Source organism: Dipodomys merriami, unplaced genomic scaffold, assembly GCF_024711535.1.
Source record: "Dipodomys merriami isolate MVZ:Mamm:240054 unplaced genomic scaffold, mDipMer1.0.p SCAF_174, whole genome shotgun sequence".
Classification (NCBI taxonomy): Eukaryota; Metazoa; Chordata; class Mammalia; order Rodentia; family Heteromyidae; genus Dipodomys; species Dipodomys merriami.
This window is the reverse complement of record NW_027203093.1, coordinates 1,550,004-1,568,596: the sequence shown is the minus strand read 5'-3', so window position 1 is coordinate 1,568,596 and position 18,593 is coordinate 1,550,004. Positions and strand designations below refer to the sequence as shown.

Here is an 18,593-nt window from a genome sequence, read left to right as displayed (position 1 = left end):
AAGCCACCAGCCTACTCAGAAAAGTCCTGGAGGCTCCATCTCCAGTTAACCTGCAAAAAGCTGGACTGGAAGCATAGCCCAAGTGGTAGCATGCCAGCTGTGAGCAAGGAAGCCCATCAAGAGCGTGAGGCCCTGAGCTCAAACCAAAGGACGAGGAGGAAAACAAAAAGGCAAGCCTGCTGGGAGCCCATCCCGCCTGCCCTCCCCCTCAGGTCTGAATCCCAGGGAGCCCTGGCCTGTGTCCCGGGCTGCGCTCCTGCACCCAGGGCCACAGTCATGGCCAGCGCCGCGCTCGCTCCCACATCTCATCTGGGCTGTCGTTGGTAAGATGTTGTTGTCTTGGTCTTTTTTTCTTTTTTGAACTCGCACCTCTGCCCTCTTGAGTAGCTGGGATTAGGCAGAGCTGCTATACTCAGCTGATGCACAACCGTTCAAAACCGTGAAACCATTCCTCCCACACCGCCAGACCACATGTGGCCACGCTCTCCCTGTTGGGCCTCCCTTGCGCTCTGACAGGGAGAGGGCCACCAGTCGCCTGGTGACTTCCTGGATGGCCAGGCAGAGAACAGAGCCTGGAGCTGTGTCCCCAGGCTGAGGGCCTGTTCCCTGAGCCACCTGGCTGCCAGGGTGGACAGGATCAGTCAGCACCAAGTGTGGTCTTGGGGACCAGCAGGCCACTTCAGCCCTTGGTCCAAGCAGTCCATCCCCTGGTGTGCTGGCTCTGAAGACACCCTGAGTCTGGCCATCCAGAGGGCGTGGCTCTTGAGGGAGGGCCCTGGGGGAGGCCTGAGCTGAGTGCTGGGGATCTCCAGGGCCTTGGAGAGGGGCTGTGGCCTGATGCCTGTCTCTTGCCACAGGCCGCGTGGACACTGCTAGCAGCTGCAGCCGTTCCCTTGCCAGGTGAGTCCCCGGAGGTGGGCGGGTAGAGGCTCCTGGCTTGCCCTCAGGCCCACGAACCTCTCCCCGTGTGCAGCCGGGCTGTCCAGCGCAGCCTGGCCATCATCCGCCAGGCGAAGCAGAAGAAGAAGAAGAGAGAGTACTGCATGTATTACAACCGCTTCGGCAGGTGCAACCGCGGAGAGCACTGCCCCTACATCCACGACCCGGAGAAGGTGGCTGTGTGCACCAGGTACCGCCCCGGCTTCATCCCCCAGCAACTTGGGGGGCTTTGTAGGCCCTCTCCCTTCCCTGCCCGCCTCAAACCCTGTGCCCTGTGCTGCAGGTTTCTCCGTGGCACGTGCAAGAAGACGGATGGGACCTGCCCTTTCTCCCACCACGTGTCCAAGGAGAAGGTGAGGTGGCCCTCCCTGGGCCCCACCCCAGGTCCTACGGGGAGCTGTGACCCTGTGCCCACTCCTCCCCCATGTGGGGGCTGTGCCCTAGCTGTGTCTTCCCTGGCTCCGAGACAGCCCCTAGCTGGGGCACACGTGAGACAGCTCCCTTCCCCAGGCCCTGCAGACAGGCCAGACCCTCTCCACGTCCACTACACACACCAGAGGTGGCCCCGTGGTGCCAGTGGGGTAGGGGTAAGCCTCCCCTGCCTCTCTAGGCACGGGCATCCTGAGAGTCCTGAAGAAGGCCAGAGGCCTCCGTGGGCAGAGGGGGTCAGAGAGGAGAGCTGTGGTGAGGTGGCACTGTCCCCACGGGCTGAGAGAGCACCCCATAGGCCAAGGCCACCTGGAGCCTGCACCAGAGAGCGGGTAGCCCGGCCCCGTGGCCCAGGCCCACCCATGGCCCCGAGGAGCCTCCTGGGGTGCTGGGAAGGGCAGGGTCGGCGTGAGGGGGCACGGGGGAGGCCTGCTGCTGTTCTGACAGCTTTTCCCCTTGAGGAGCTTGGAGAGAATCAGCATTTTTCTCCCTAATCGAGCTTCGAAACTCTGTCGTGAGCAATTTGGAAATTCACGTCGAGTTTCGGGTTCATTAAGCTCCAGCTCCAAAGCGGGCACGCGCTCCAAGCTGTCTAATGTGGGCCGCACCAGCGCCCTGAGTTAATGTTATTGTTATTTGTGTGGACGTGGTGGGGTGCAAACAAGGTTAATTGAAATGAGAACGCAGTTTCCTCTTGGTAACGGCCCCGCGCTGACAGCCAGGAGGAGTGCCGTTTGGTGCAAGAGTTGGCTTTATTATCCCTTTTTATTAGAGCTAATTTGGGCTCTATATCAAAAACCACATTAAGGGAATTGTCTACAGCCGTACCACCGCCAGCCCCAATCGGGCCCCAGCCCTCCTTCCCTCTGCGGCTGCAGTTAAAAGACAATTAAACATAAACTCTTGCTCAGTAAATCACCCTTTGTTTCTTTGATTTCTCCCTCCTTCCCACTCCACGCCAGGGCTACTGCCCTGCTCTTCTTGCCTCAGCTAGGTTCGGCCTTGCCCTCCCCACCCAACCCCAGAACCCGGACTTCTCCATACCTCTCTGGGATGGGGGCTGGACCCGGGGGCCCTTGGGCCCTGGTGTGTTTTTGAGTGTGAGCGGCGCTCAGGGATTGCAGGGAGAAAGAAAGACGTGACCACCTGGAGTCCTGACTCGGGGCCAGTGGGAAGGGCCGCTAGAGGAGGCCCGCAGGGTCCCCGCGGGCAGCGGTGGCACAGCTGGTGGCTGGCTCCCGGGAGGAGTAGGGGAGAGGCTCCCTGGAAGTGTAGAGACACACCCTCTTCTGGGGGCCCCAGGTGCTGTGCCTGGATTCTGCCCTATGCCTAGAACCGGGCAGCAGAGTCTCAGCCTCCAGCCGCTGAGACCACAGGCCTGCACCCAGCCTGGCCAGCCGGCGCTTCCACCTGTAGAGCAGCTGCTGCTGGTGCCGGCCCGGCTCACCCCACCCCCGCCCTGCTCCCCACAGATGCCTGTGTGCTCCTACTTCCTGAAGGGAATCTGCAACAACAGCAACTGCCCCTACAGCCACGTGTACGTGTCCCGCAAGGCCGAGGTCTGCAAGGACTTCCTCAAAGGCTACTGCCCGCTGGGCACCAAGGTGAGCGCCTCAGGTGGCCTGTGACTCCCCTCAGGTGCCCTTAGCCCCTCTGGTGTCTGCTCCTGTGGCCCTTTGCGGGATGGCGTCCACCTCACTGGAGACTCGGGTCCAGCTGCCAACCGCGGGCCCAGTACGGGGGAGGGGGGGTCTGAGATGGTTATTGCTGGGTACCCACCCTGTGCCCTGCTCCAGGCAGGTGAGGTGCCCGACTGGCAGCTAAGGAAGGCCCCCTGCCGGGCGGGGGTGAAACTGCCCTGACTTAGCAAGGTCCCTCCCCCTCACCCCCCTGCACCCTGACCCTCCCACTGTGGGGCCCACCAGGGGGTTCTGTGGCCCGGTAGAGTGGGGCCGAGCCTGAGCTGGGCCCCTCGGCACCCTGAGAAAGCTGTGGCCACTCAGCCTGCGTCCAGCCCACAGTGGCTTTGCCTCCGAGGTGACAGACTGCAGACACCGGGGAGGTGAGCACAGCCAGCGCTCCCCACACAGCCCTCTGGCTCCGCTGGGGGACAGCTGCTGCTGCTGTGTCCTGCCCGCCCCACCGTCCCTCCCGGACACCCCCCCCCCCGCGGCGCAGCCCTCGGCAGTGGGTTGAGCCTGCGGGGTGTCCTGGCCTCCCCTTCCAGCTCTGCCACCCGGGAATGGGGCTGGCCCAGCAGCGCGGCTGCGCGGAGGCTGGCAGTGAGGTCCGACCGGCCGGCCGGGCACTTGGAGGGGCACTGGAGCCTGGCAGGCAGGCACCAACGGGTTGGTGAAGCCTGGCGGGGGCAGTCAGGTGCGGAGCAGGACCCCACTGAGCTGACCAACGATTAGTGTAAAATGTTCCAACTTCAATGAAAATATCAAGGCGATGTTTAAGTCGTGCTTCTATTAGAGAGGAAGTGCTTACTGCGTCCCTTTCGGCGCGCGCGCGGTGTCAGCGGCGTCGCTGGCGCATGATGGATGGCGGCTTGTAATTATATATGGGAAAGCGCTGAGCAGGCCAGATCAGCACGAGGGAGGCAGCAGCCTGGGCCTGCGAGGGTTAATTTTATTCTCTAAATAATATAAAAAGTGCTGAGTCGTCAGCTTGCGCCTGAAGTGGAAGTCCTCAAATGGGCCCCAGAGAGTTTATAATATTCCACTGAATCAAGTGAAATTGTTAACCTTGCTTCATAAAGCCATGGCTTGTTAAAGAGGCGCATTCCCTTTTCTGTTGAATAATTTAGGTTGGGAGTAAATCTCCACTCCTCCCCGGTCTTACCTCTTCCCCACGGTGGCAACTCAGAGGTCAGCGCGGGGCAGGCCGGGCCGGGCGGCCACCCTACCCCTCCTGGGCCTGACTGGGCCTGAGGCCGATGCCAGGCTGGCCAGGTGTTTCCTGGGGATAGTGCTCTCCCTAGGGGTCTCGGGTGGCACTGAGTGTGCACCGATATTGGCCTTCCATGGATCCCTGCGCCCTGTGGGTTGAATGGTGCCGGCCACGCCCTTCCACTCTTCCCCCTCCCTGGCGACACCACTCCATTGGTGCCCGAGTGTGTTCTGCTGTGTTGAAACCTGATGCTCAGCCCCTCCTCTTCCCCTTCCTGTTGCTCAGGCCCCTCCCTACCCTTTCCCAAGAGCTGGGGCCTCCGCCCAGCTCCTGTGCGGCTCCGCCCCTTCCTGCACCCTCCTCGCACGCACGGCCTCTGCCAGGGCCCTTCCTTCAGCCGATGTCCTCGTTTTTGTGGGGTGCACAGTCCTTCCATTGCTCCCGTGGTTGGAGTACTGTGGTCTGTTGCGGGGCTTCCTGTCCACAGAGAGCACCGTGTCGGCTGCTACTGGCTTCACCGGCTGTGGCCGGGGTGCCGAGGTGCCGGCCACCTGCACAGGCCGTGCCAGCACTGGTCTCGGCTTGAGACGGAGGCAGAGCCAGACTGCCCGTCCTCCCCAGGCCAACGCTGAGCGCAGGGCCCGGGGATTCGCACTTCTTCCTGTAGTCAGCCCATTCCCCAGAAGTGCTCCGACCTGTGGCCTGTGCCGTCACCCGCCCGACTCAGGGCTTTGCCCCGACCTGTAACATCGCCCTCCTGTCTCGGGGCTTCGGTGGGTTTTGGCCTCAGTGCTAGAGACTGGGCCTCGGTCTTCACACATTAGAAAGCATTTTATCCTAAGTTACTATTTTTATTTTTACTGTGGGTCAGGCTGAGGACATAGTGGTAGAACACTTTTGTTACTTACTTAACAAAAACTGCATTTTAATCATTTTTATTAGCATATATTCCTTTGATTTCATGACATTCCCACATGTCCCTTGACCTTCAACCCCCATCGCTCTCCCTCACCCCTCTCCCTTCCTTTTTTTTTTTTTTTTTTTTTTTTTTTTGCCCGTCCTAGGGCTGGAATTCAGGGCCTGGGCGCTGTCCCTGAGCCTCCCTATGCTCAAGGCTAGCGCTCTACCACTTGAGCCACAGCACCACTTCTGGCCTTTTCTGTGTATGTGGTGCTGAGGAATGGAACCCAGGGCCTCATGCATGCAAGGCGAGCGCTCTACCACGAAGCCACCTTCCCAGCCCCTCTTGGCATCATTTCAACAGGCTTTACCGTTCTTCCAACCATACTCATTCTCTTTCACCTGTGGGCCTAGCTCCCTTTGCCAGCGCTGCCCAGCACAGCCTTCCTCACCTTCCTCTGCTGACCAGTTGCCTTTATTGAAGTTCCTGATGCTGTTTTAAGTGGTCTCAAAATTATTTACCTCCATCTTCCCTTTCCCCTTCTCTTTTTCCTTTTAAGTAGTCCTTTAGCTCTTTATCTATACATATAAAGTATATACATATATAGCTGTATATATATATATATATGTGTGTGTGTGTGAGATATATATACACACACCTGCACATACATATATGGATAAACATAACAAAATATGCCATTATAGTCGATTGTGTGCTGGTCTTGTAGCTAAAACTCAGGGCCTGGGTGCTTGCTAGCGCTCTACCACTTGAGCCACAGCTCAGAAAGCCATAGCGGTTTACTGGTTAACTGGAGCTAAGAATCTCACAGACTTTTCTGCCTAGGCTGGCTTTACCACAATGTTCAGATCCCAGCCTTTTGAGTAGCTAGTGCTGTGCTGAGTAGAGGTGGCAGAAGAAGCTCTTGTTTTTGTCATTGAGCATCTTAGCTTTGAGGTTTTCATATGTGATGTTCATGTGTTAAAGTTTTTTTTTTTGTTTTGTTTTGTTTTTGTCGGTTGTGGGGCTTGAACTCTGGGCCTGGACGCTATCCTTCAGCTCTTCAGCTCAAGGCAAGTGCTCTACCACTTGAGCCACAGTGCTGCTTCCGGTTTTCTGGTGGTTTATTGGAGATAAGAGTCTCACGGACTTTCCTGCCCAGGCTGGCTTTGAACCTCAGATCTCAGCCTCCTGAGTAGCTAGGATGACAGGCATGAGCCACCGGTGCCCAGCTCCTGTCTGTTTCATTAATTTGTCAGTTTTACTGATGTTTTCAAAACAGTTCTTTTGCATTGGTTTTTCTTTTTCTTTTTCTTTTTCTTTTTCAGCTGGTCCTGGAGCTTTAATCTCAGGGCCTGGGTGCTGTCTCTGAGCTTTTTTTTTTTCTTTCCCTGCTCAAGTTTAGTGCTCTGCCCCTTGAGCCACAGCTTAAGTGAGCCTAAAGCTTTTTGGTAGTTTATTAAAGGTAAAGAGTCCCACAGACTTTCCTGCCTGTGCTAGCTATGAACTGCACTCCTCGGATCTCAGCCTTCTGAGTAGCTGGAATTACAGACATGGACCACCAGCACCTGCTCTATAGCTTTCTTAATGGTTGCCCTGGATACTACATTATGTATTCATACTTTTTAAAATTGATATTAGCATTTTACCAATTTGATTGAAGTATAGGCATTTGCCTTCCTTTATGTTCACTTAAACCATCAAACATAATTTTAGGAAACAAGAAGAGACAAAGTAGTTTATTTGCATGTCTGAAAACAGACCAGTGAAACCTGTGGAGTGGTTTTTAGAAGGGGGAGTAGTGACAGGGGAGGCTTACTGGGAACATTGGGTAGAAACATTCAAGTGAAGCACTTTGTCCACTACTAATGTGTGCTAACAAAGAAATAAAAATAGTCCTTTGCAGATGGCTCACACCTGTCATCCCAGCTACTCAGGAGGCTGAGATCTGAGGATTGCAGTTCAAAGCCAGAACAGGCAGGAAAAGTCCATGAGACTTGTATCTCCAGTAAACCACCAGAAAACCAGAAGTGGCACTGTGGCTCAGGTGGTAGAGCACTTGCCTTGAGCAGAAGAGCTGAGGGACAGCGTCCAGGCCTGGAGTTCAAGCTCCATGCCCAACAAAAAATAATGCTCGACTAAAGGCTTGACTCAAGTGATAGAGTGCCAATGATGAACAAAAAAGCTGAGCAAGAGTGCAAGGCCTTGAGTTCAAGCTCTTGTTCTAGTGTACATGCATGAGCACACACACATATACGCACACACATAATAAAAATGAAAATAAAGCTGGGCACCAATGGCCCACTCCTGTAATCGTAGCTACTCAGGAAACTAAAATTTGAGGCTCATGGTTTGAAGCCAGCCTGGCAGGAAAAGTCTGTGAGACTCTTAGCTCCAATTAACCAGAAAGCCAGAAGTGGCACTGTGGCTCAAGTGGTAGAGCACTCGCCTTGAGCTGAAGAGCTGAGGGACAGCGCCCAGGCCCCCAGTTCAAGCCCCATGACCGACAAAAAACCAAAACACATTTATGATCCTGCTTTAAAGCCATGTCAGGTGACACCAGCACCTGCAATCTTGGTGTTGGTATGTGTTGATTGTCTCTTCATTGTGTTTGAGATGATGAATCATTTTGTATGTATTGTGCCAGTCCTGGGATTTTAATTCAGAGCTTGGTTGCTGTCCCTGAGCTTTTTTTTTTTAGCTAGACCTCTACCACTTGAGCCATATCTCCACTTCTAGCTTTTTTTGTATTAAGCCAGACGTATGGGGTGTTCTCAAGGGGGACCTGCCACCCCCACTTGCCCTCGCTGGCACGGTAGAGGGCTTCCTGGAGATTCCTGTGGGCGTGGAGTCCTCATCTCCCACTAGGCCTCCCCGGCACCTCCCACTCCACCAAGCAGGAGTCCAGGCCATTGGCATCAGGGTGAACGTCCTGGCCTCTCAGCCTTCTGGGGGAGGTATGGCCCGGCCTGACCCCTGGCCCAGGGTCAAGTCCAGGCTGCCCTCTCATCCTCTGCTGCCTGGGTGGTTTTCTAGGTGTGTGGCCAGAGCGGAGTGGTCACACACAGGCCGAGGGATTCTGTCTGCTAGTGTTTGCACACTGGGAAGCTCGATGCGGTGGCATGTTTCCAAGCCTGGGACGCAGGAGCAGCGGAGCCCAGGGAGCCCTCACAAGTGCTCCAGGGTCTCTGGTGTCTGCTGGCATTTGCTGCAGTGGGCCCTGCAGGGGACAGGGACAGTGCATCTGCTCCTTCTTCATGGCACGGGAAGTCCCTTCTGTTTATTTTTATGCCAGTCTTGGCTTCCTTTTCCAGAGAGACTGGCCCATGCCTGGTAGGTTTTCAGTGCTGAGTGTGGGTGGCTCTGCCCTGGGCTCTGCCCCCCTCTGTTTAGTCTGGCTCCTTCCCATGGCCTCACCGCCAGTCTTCTCGGCCTTGTCAGGAGCCAGTTTTTGCCATGGCCGACACTATTGTTGGGGATTTCTCGCCTCACCACCCTCTGTCGTTTCCCTCACCGTTTCCTCCTGCCAGGCTTCCCCAAGAAGCGCCTGCCTCCACTCCACAGCCACCTGTCCCAGGAACTCTGAACCCTGCCTGCCTGCTGTCTTTCACTCCCAGGCTGGGCTAGTTGGTAAAAGATTGGGATCAGCCGGGCGCCAGTGGCTCACAACTGTCATCCTAGCCACTCAGGAGGCTGAGACCTGAGGATCGCGGTTCCAAGACAGCCCAGGCAGGAAAGCTCATGAGACTTTTTTTTTTTTTTTTTGCCAGTCCTGGGGCTTGAACTCAGGGCCTGGGCACTGTCCCCGAGCTTCTTTTGCTCAAGGCTAACACGCTACCACTTGAGTCACAGCGCCACGTGTGGCTTTTTCTGTGTATGTGGTACTGAGGAATCAAACCCAGGGCTTCATGCATGCTAGGCAAGCACTCTACTACTGAGCCACCTTCCCAGCCCAATGAGACTTTTATCTACTGTTAACCACCAGAAAACAAGAAGTGGTGCTGTGGCTCAAGCGGTAGAGCATTAACCTTGAGCTGAAGAGCTGAGGGACAGCGCCCAGGCCCAGAGTTCAAGCCCCACCACCAACAAAAAAAAAGAAAAAGAAAATGTAGGTTTTCCCCATTTTCTCCGCCTTTGTGCATCTCGCGCCCGTTTCATGTTCACCGAGGCTGTTGTCTCCTTTCTTGTGCTGCAGGGACTCACCCCCAGGCCCCCCACACACACCAGGCAGCGTAGGGACTCACCCCCAGGCCCCCCACACACACCAGGCAGCGTAGGGACTCACCCCCAGGCCCCCCACACACACCAGGCAGCGTAGGGACTCACCCCCAGGCCCCCCACACACACCAGGCAGCGTAGGGACTCACCCCCAGGCTCCCCATACATACCAGGCAGCGTAGGGACTCACCCCCAGGCCCCCCACACACACCAGGCAGCGTCCCCTGGAGCGGCTCCTCCACCCGCCATGGAGCCACGCTCCTCGCCCCATGCTGCTTGCCTGTTTATTCTCTCTTCACTTCCTACTCGTTTTAACTGGACAAATTTAGTAGTGTATGTGTGTCTCTGTGTGTGTCTGTGTGTCTGTGCACGCACATGCACGTGCGCGTATGAATGCCAGGACTGGGACTTGAATTTAGAGCCTTGATCCCTTGACTTTTTTTTTTTTTTTTTGCCAGTCCTGAGGCTTGAACTCAGGGACTGGGCACTGTCCCTGAACTTCTTTTGCTTAAGGCTAGCGCTCTGCCACTTGAGTCACAGTGCCACTTCTGGCTTTTTCTGTTTATGAGGTGCTGAGGAATCGAACCCTGGGCCTGATGCAGAGTAGGAGCAGGGTCCTAGTTGGAATAGAATTCCTGTCTCTGTGTTTCCGTTTTCTTTAGTGTTGCTTTTTCTTCATATCTCGTGGATGATTAAAGAAAAGACTTCCCATTCCATCCTAGATTCTTGATTGTTTTCAAAATGGTCAGAGCAGCACTTTGTGGTAGGAGCATGGTGAGCTATGGGTTCGACGCCAGTGGTTCTAGAAGCCATTGTAAAAACCTAAAACAAAAGTCCAGGATGGAGCTCAGTGGCAGACTGCTTGTCTGGCATGCAGGAGAGTTCCTCGCTGGCCTCCACCCCAGCACCGAGGAACCAGCAGAAATGTATTTTACTTAAGCAGCTTAGCACATCAGCATGTCCACACACCATCAGTGGAGAGCTCGCAGTGCTGCTGATCTCAGGCACTCAGCGGCCACCACCGCCATGTTCCCGCAGCACCTGGCAGCACCTTCCATTCATCTGTTCACACCCACACCCCTGTCCTGGCACTAGGTGGCGCCACTGTGCCTGAGGCAGGGACCACTGGTGCCAACTGGGACTTCAGGTCCTCTGTCACCAGCTGGGCTCAAACTACGTGGGGACAGGGGGTCCTCTGGCCTGAGTCTGCCTCCCAGGGGCACTTGGGGTCAGCCACGTCCCAGGAACAGAGGGGTAATGGCCCTGAACACGAGGCCCCTGGGGCTGGGAACGGGCAGGGGTTCCAGCCGGGTGGGCCTATGGCCTGCGAGGAGGTGGCGTGGAGATGGTGAATGATCCCTAGTTTGAGCGAGTCTTCCCCACGATGGGCACAAGAGCGGCTTTGGCACTGGCTGGCTTGGAGTTTGGGGAGCTGGGGCTCCTGTCACCCAGCCTGATGGGACAGCAGCTGGGGGCCGAGCCCAGCTGCGGGCAGGAGGCGCAGCTCCCCTGGAAGGCCTCCTGTGGGACGGCCGTACAGGACGGGGCACTCTGACGGCACCAGGAAGAGGCTTCTGGAATCCCGTGGCCTGGCAGGCAGAGGTGGGGCCAAGCGCTGCCTGGGACACCTGCCGTCGGACACGGGCCGCGCCTCCTCCCCCTCAGTGGGTATAATTAGCCTCATGACAGGTGCCATGGATCGAGTGCCTGGCCCGGCCTCAGCTGACCCGCTGCACCCACCAGTCCCGCCTCTGGGCCCGAACCCCAATCTACAAGGTCCCCTGAGGCCTCAGGCCCTAATTAACTTCCTCCAAACTCCTGAAACACTTACCAGGATGGATGGGCCATCAGCGCTTCTCTGGCCACAGGTCCCAGGAGCCCCCAGGCCGGCCCACCCCTGCCTCGTGCGTGCCCACAGCAGCCCCAGCGCCCGCCCTGTCCCCAACTGTGTCTCTTCCTCCTCCAGTGCAAGAAGAAGCACACACTGCTGTGCCCAGACTTCGCTCGCAGCGGCGTGTGTCCCCACGGCGCCCAGTGCCAGTTGCTCCACCGGAACCAGAAGCGCCCTGGCCGCCGGGCCACCGCACCCCCTACCCCTGCCCACAGCGACGGCGTCCCAAGGAGCAGGGCCTCGTCCGGCCACGGATCCAGGTGGTGGGGCAGTGGGTGTGCATGGGTGAGCTCGGGCTGGCCATCCCCCAGCACGCCGGGCTTCACGGCTAAAAGGATCCACAGAGGTGAAGGATTTAGCTCGCGGAGGAGCACTGGCCTAGCATAGACGAGGCCCTGAGTTTGGTCCTCAGCACCAAAAAAAAAAAAAAACTGAAAGGAAGGGTTAATTGTACAAGCCTGGCACCAGTGGCTCACACTGTCATACTCAGGAGGCTGAGATCTGAGGATCGCGGTTCAAAGCCAGCTGGGCAGGGCAGGAAAGTCCGTGAAAGTCTTTTCTCCAATAAACCACCAGAAAATGGGAAGTGGTGCTGTGGCTCAAAATAGTAGAGTGCTTGCCTTGAGCACAAAAGCTCAGGGACAATGTCCAGGTTCTGAGTTCAAGCTCCAGGACTGGCAAAAATAAAAAGAAAGTCAGAGGGGGAGATGCCCATCCCTGCCCACTTGCATGCCTGGAGCCAGGTGAGGAGCACCCACAGTCCAAGACTAGCAGAGCCAAGGCATCAGCAACCCATGGAGGGAGGCGGGAGCTTTCCACGGTCCCTTCCCAACAGAGAAGGAAGCCTGGGAGGACTTAAAGAGGCTCCCGGTCCTGGCCGCCCCAGTTCAGCCCCTCAGCCGAAGCTCGGGCCCAGAGCTGGGCTTGGCCTTGGGCAGCGGTGCCTGGGGGCAGGTGGGGGCCAGGGACGCCGTGTGGGACAGATGTCCCCAGCTCCTTGTCCCACAGCCTTCCCGAAGGTCAGCGCCCTCACTTCTGTCCTCTCTGCTTTCCTGCAGGAAGTCCTCCGCTACTCAGCGCCCTGCCAGGCAGACGCCCAGCTCCCCGGCCCCCCGGGCACTGACCCCGGCTTCTAGGGCCCTCGCCTCCGCCTCCCTGTCATCAAAGGCCGCCGCCTCCTCCTCTCCCTCCTCCGGCTCCCCCTCCCTGTCGTTGGGGCCGGAGGAGCCGAGCCTCCTCCAGGAGGAGGCCTCTGCCGTGGGCAGCCTCTGCAGACTGCCTTCCTTCATCTCCCTGCAGTCCTCCCCCAGCCCAGGCGCTCACACCAGGCCTCAGACCCCCAGGAGCCCCGCCGCCAAGGACTCAGGTGAGAGCTGGTCTCCGGCGAGGCCCACCAGCACCACACACGGCTTTACTTCATGTTTTCTCTTTGAGCAGTAGCAGAGTCTGAACTTGGAACCTTGGATTTGCTAAGCAGGCTCTGCTGTTTGAGTCCTCAACTAGTCACTTTCTGCATTGCTTCTTTTCTTTTTTTTTTTTTTAATTTGGTGCCAGTCCTGGGGATTGAACTCAGGGCCTGGGCACTGTCCCTGAACTCTTTTGCTCAAGCCTAGAGCTCTACCACTTGACCACAGCTCCACTTTAGCTCTTCTGGTGATTAGTTAGAGATAAGTCTCACTGACTCTGCTGCCCAGCCTGGCGCTGGGCTGTGCCCCTCAGACCTAGCCTCCCGCGTCGCTAGGATGACGAGCGTGCGCCACCAGCGCCGGCTTGCAGCGGCTATCTCAAAACAAGGTCTCACTTCATACCTGGGCTGGCCTGGACTCTGATCCCAGCCATTGCTGAAATAAAGTCTTGCATACTTTTATGCCCAGGCTGGCCTCAAGCCATGATCCCCTGATTTCCCCTTACAGGCAACTAGGATTATAGGCCTGGCCACTGAGCCCAGACGCAGGAGTCTTTAAATGCCCACCTCAGACCTTCCAAGTAGGGCCTGCAGGTGGCCTGGTGACTCAGGGCACACGTGTGCACACCTGTGAGGGGGGGCGGGCCAGCGAGGGGCACGTGGAGCAGTGGCTGCCGTGCAGACCACCCCAGTGAGGGCTGATTTAATTAGAAAGCACCCATTTCTGTTAATTTGTTCTGGAAGAGCACCGCGCACTCCTGGAGAGAACAGATGTTCCCTCTCCCCGATGAGCGTTTGGGGCTTGGTAAATGGCTCCACTCAGCCTTGTTTAGGAGAGAAAAGAGGATTTTATGGCTGTAAACGACCCTTTCTGTAAACATTTTACAGCTCTCCGCGTGTTTGAGTGACGATAAACCCCACGCAGCTCGGCGGGCTGCAAATTTGCGACCATACGGCTATCATTTTATTGTCATATTTCACGGTCGTAACGTTAATGGAAGATGCTGCAGGGTTCTCTAGCGGCCGCTCTCGATCAGGCGCCGGTTCCGAGGGGCCGCCTCCTGCTGGCAGCCTCCTCCGGGGTGCGGAGCTGCAGCCAGGCCGCACTGGACGGGCTGGACTGGCCGGAGCGCCAGCTCCTCCCATCCAGGCGGATCACAGCAGCTGAGGGCCTGAAGCGCTGCTGTGTGTGGAAGATGAGAAACCCAGCAGCTAGGCCCGGGGCAGAGGTGCACAGAGCGTGCCGTCCCGTGTGGGTGCCCGGCAGCTGGTGAGGCCACTAGAACCGGCGCCGGCCTGGCCAGAGGAGACGAGGGCAGGAAGCCGGGCTGTGTCTTTGTAGGTAGTTCCTGGCACAGAGGAAGGCGTGGGCAGGAACCGGCCAGCCTGGGCCTGGCCTGTCCGGGCAGAGCAGCCCCTTCCCCCTTGGAGGAGGGTCTTACGGGGGAGACGGAGTGGCACCGTGCTGTGGCAGCCCCTCTGACGTAGCCGTGCCAGCAGGATGCTGTGGCTCCTGGGAGGGTGGCGGTGGCGGGAAGGGGTCGGGGGGAGGAGGGGGTGTCCCCCTGGGGCCCTGCTCGCCAGGGTCCTGCTCCAGGATCCTCCCCGCCACCCTGCCTGCCTCTGTGCAGCCGCGCCCTGCCGGCCCCCTGCACACACCACCTGCCTCCCAGATGGAGGGCACGGTGCCCCCTCCCGTGCGTCTGGCAGCCTTGCTCCAGGTGTGAGCATCCGCGTGCCCGTGTGCTCCACGCTGCTCCCCTCCCCCATGCCAGCCTTGCTCCCGGTGTGAGCACCCCGCGTGCCCGTGTGCTCCATGCAGGGCTGCGCCCAGGCAGGCCCCAGGCCGCCTGTCCTTTTCCAGGGCCTGGGTGAGGTGGCGCTACAGACAGGCCGCTCTCGGGCCCACAGCCAGGAATGGCCACGGAAGGCCCCGCCCAGCCTGGCGTCCCTGTATCTGACCTCTGCCCTCTCCGTACAGGGAGACCACTGCACATCAAACCACGGCTGTGAGGCCTCGGGACCAGCTTGCACCTACCTCAGACCTTCACGCTGGACAGGACGGAGGCTCTGCCCCCACGGGGGCTGCCCACCCCCGGCTGGGTGCCCACACCAGGCCACAGCACTGCCCACCTGGCTGTCGACCTTCTTTAACCTGTGTGCACCTAGGGCTCTTGCCCTGCCCTGAGCCAGGCTCCCAGCCTCCCAGCCTCCCCTCCCTCTGGGCCTGCGGCTTCACATCCAGGACTTGCTCCCTATCCTGTCCCTTGGGGTGCCAGGCAGGCCTCACCCCAGCCTGTTCTCTGCCATGACTGTGGCATCAGCTGTAAGACAGGTATCCCCAGCCTTCCCCACCCAGGACTCCTGCCAGGAGAGGAGGCCGCCAGCCAGGCCCCTGTGGTGGGCATTTTACATTGAGCAATAAATGTTATCCCGTGTCTGATTGGCCCTTCCTGACCCTCGCCACGCCTCAGGGCCCTGGACCTATGTGGGAGCACAGCCAGCCAGAAGACACGGCCTTCGGCCTTCGGCAGCGCAGGGGCCTGCTCCCCCCGCCATCCCCACGCCGTCGGGGCCGTCGGGGCTGCTCGCGGAGGAATTGGGGCAGGCCAGGGCAGAAGCAGTGGAGGCGTTCGCCGTGAGGGGGAGCTGGACGCCATCATGACCACCACAGGGGGCTCCAGGAGGCGGGGCTGGAGGGCCGTGTCCGCCCAGCCCCTCTCCTCCTGAGGGTAACTGGCCCGAGGCCCGCGGTGGAGCAGGCCAGGAGCCGCCAGCGTCCCCCACAGCGCGTGATGCACAGGGCCGCAGTGGTGCTCACCGCCACCCGAGCCGCCCTCACGGCTGCCCCGTCACCACCGGCCCTCCGCCCGGGCAGGGGAGCGGCGGGCAGGGAGGGGTCCTGTCACCGGCATGGCAGGGTGGCAGCAGGACTGGCCCGCAGGGGCGGCCAGGGCTGTGCGCCGCTTCCTGGGGGCACACGGAGGGGGGAGGTGGGCTTGTTCCCGTGCCAGCCCCGCCGAGTCCTTGCCTCGCTCGCGCTATGGCCCTTGGGCTCTCTGTGCCCGCCACGGCCTGAGTCCTCAGGAAGGAGACAGAATCGCGGCCACCCCTTGGCCACCGTCGTCCAGGTGCTCACAGGGAGAGGGCGCCCTGCTGCCGCTCGACGGGAGCTGCCGCTGGCGGAGCTGGGGGCTCAGCCACACCCTGACTTGCTCCTGAGCATGGGACCCTCAGGGCTGGGGCCGTCAGGAGCCCCCTCCCCCACAGCAGACCCTGACCTCTGTGCCCCCCCCCACTCCCGTGCCCTAAGCAGAGAGCTTAGCCGCAGGTCCGGTGGCCACATGCTAGGCCCTGGCGGCCCCTGCCCCTGCCCGGCTCCTGATAGCTGTAGCTGCCCCTCCACAGTTGGCCTTGGTTCAGGCTTCCCACGTGGGCCCATCACGCTTGGCGTGGGTGCTTGGCGTGGGTGCTCGGGCGGTGGCGGCTGCAGAGGGCGCAGCCGACTGCCTGCTCCCGGTGCAGCCTCTTCACCAAGCAGCCCACAGCCCCCGGCAGCCTCCGCGCACCGCACCGCGCACCGCGCACCACGAGGGGCGGGGACACGCACAGGCTGGGGACCCCTGGCCAAAGCAGCTAGCAGGCAGGCCCAGGAAGGACTGCACTGCCGTCTAAGAAGCTGCAGAGGACTCCTGGTTCACCATTGCCCGGAACTTGCCGGGTGCCTGATGCAGCCCGGCTCTGCCCGGCGCTGGGTTCTCCCGGCACCCACTCGGGGTTCGCGTGGCAGGGGGCAGCGGGCACTGCTCCGGGCCCCGGGAGTCGTCCATCTCTAGCCCTGCAGGGATCCTGAGGACGTGACAGGCAACCTGGGCCCGTGGAGACCTGAGGTGGGGACTGCCTCTCACCTCCAGGACAGACGTGGGCTGCCGCAGATCACCAGAGCCACGATGGGTGGGCCGAGGGCTGCGCCTCCCAGGAGGGGCCAGCAGGTGGCCAGGCTCCCTGCCCAGGACGGACCGACCGACCGACCGACCGACCGGGCATGCTCCCCCAGCTGATTGCCCACGGGGGTCCTGAGACCCCAGGCAGAAGCAAGCAGGGGCTCGGCGCTCGCTGGAAGCGGGGACTACTGCCTCCCAGAGAGATGGCTACCTGGGGCTGGGGCAGGACAGGGAGGGCCCAGGAAATAGGATTGGGGCGGGGGCTGGATCTTGGGACCTGCGCTCGCCTGGGAGGGGCAGCATCCTGGAGGGCCCTGCCTGCCGGTCTCTGGCCGCCCTGTGCAGTCATGCAGACCCCGGCGGAGGTGGCTCAGGGGCCGGAGCCTCACTGGGTCACCAGACTGGCCTCGTGGGACCTTTGGGGAGCCTGGCATCCAGATGGCTCCTAAGTGCTGGGCGGGAGGGGATGGCTGTGGACGCCCGAGCCCAGGGGGCCACCACTTTTTTATTGTTGTTGCTTGTGGGGCTTGCACTAGGGGACTGGACGCCGTCCCTGAGCTCTTTTGCTCAAGGCTAGCGCTCTGCCACTTTGAGCCACAGCGCCACTTTGGTGTTCAAGCAGTTCATTGGAGACAAGAGTCTCACAGGGACTTTTCTGGCTTTACTGTGATCCTCAGATAAGAGTCTCCTGATGAGCTAGTCTGACAGGCCACTGGCACCCAGCCACCGCTGCCTTTTTTGTGTAAACAAGCCCAGGGTGGGTCTGCCTACGAGGGGCGGGGCGCTGGGGCTGGGCAGCCCCCCTCAAGGCAGGCTCCCCCAATCCCTTCCCCTTGCTAAGCCCTGGGTTAGTGTGACTGGACAGCCACAGCCAGCGTGTCTCTGAAATCAAGCGGCAGAAGTGACCCCCGGGGTCCCGGCGCGGAGCTCTGCCTGATGCAGTGTGCAGGGTGATGTTTCTTCTGCCAGACTTCAAGCAGACCATAACTTGTAATACGCCTCTCATCCTAGCTACCCAGGAGGCTGAGATCTGAGGATAGGGGTTCGAAGCCAGCCTCCGACAGGAAAGTCTGAGACTAGGTAAGTTGGGGCTGAGCGGCTCTGCCTCCCACGTGGGTCTCCACTGTGCAGGCAGCAGTTCGGAAATAAACTTTTCCTGCCAGAATACCGCGTGGTGTTCCCTTCATCGGCTACCTAAATGCACACCAATACTGAGTTCAAGGTCCAGGACCCTTGCACACACGACAGAACTGTGGCAGGTCAGTCCGCCTGTGGCCTGGGCCCTGTGCTGGGGCGGCGTCCCTGAGTGCCATCCAGTGGCTGGAGATGCTGAGCTCAGGCCCCAGCGAGCAGCGGCCCAGGGCAGTGAGGAGGAGGGAGAGCACCGTCCTCCCCACAGCCCAGCCCCCCCCCAGCAGAGCACCCCTCCTTCCCGCGGGCTGGTGAGGACTGCACGGGAGGAGAGTGACCTGCTCAGGCCAAGAGCCCTAGAGAGGTCTGAAGCGAGAGCTGACGCTGAGCCTGTTCGCTCACAGAATTTCTAGAAAGCCAGCCGAATCCATTGGCTTTTCGAAGCCAAGTTCAGAGCCAAGGGGAAACAGATCCAAACACTGAGCTGCTTCACCGGGGGCCCCCGGTCCCAGGCTCATCCCACACTGCTGTGGCGAGGAGCCAGAGCCCCAGTGCTCCTCCCCCTGCTCCCCTGCTCCCCCCTGCGCTGGACACCCCGGTCGGTCCTCACTGTCCGCATGGCCGCGGTGCTCTCCCCTCCTTCCCTGACTCTCTCCATGTGCCAGGCAGGCCTGCACCAGCTGCTCCCTCTGCCTGGGGGCTCTTGTGCCAGCACGCACGCGTGTGTGCGCACATGCACACCCACACCCATGTACTGCCGCGGATGCGTGAAGGGTGGCGGCGTCTGACGGGGCTGGGCCCAGTGTGCTCAAACATCCCATTTTACAGCCCTTGGAAGCCTGGAAG

At 59.6% G+C, this 18,593-nt stretch overlaps 1 protein-coding gene across 1 annotated transcript in view; it reads left to right on the top strand.

Moving 5' to 3' along the window:
- The window catches only part of LOC138829589 (zinc finger CCCH domain-containing protein 3-like), a 77,486-nt gene extending 62,376 nt beyond the window's left edge, over positions 1-15,110 (top strand). The window contains exons 6-12 of the mRNA XM_070025965.1: positions 858-900; positions 974-1,129; positions 1,223-1,292; positions 2,841-2,972; positions 11,343-11,527; positions 12,326-12,633; positions 14,654-15,110. Of these exons, the coding sequence (XP_069882066.1) occupies positions 858-900; positions 974-1,129; positions 1,223-1,292; positions 2,841-2,972; positions 11,343-11,527; positions 12,326-12,633; positions 14,654-14,685 (926 nt within the window). The 3' untranslated portion in view covers positions 14,686-15,110. The remainder of the gene's footprint in view (positions 1-857; positions 901-973; positions 1,130-1,222; positions 1,293-2,840; positions 2,973-11,342; positions 11,528-12,325; positions 12,634-14,653) is intronic.
- The last annotated feature ends 3,483 nt before the right edge of the window (positions 15,111-18,593 follow it).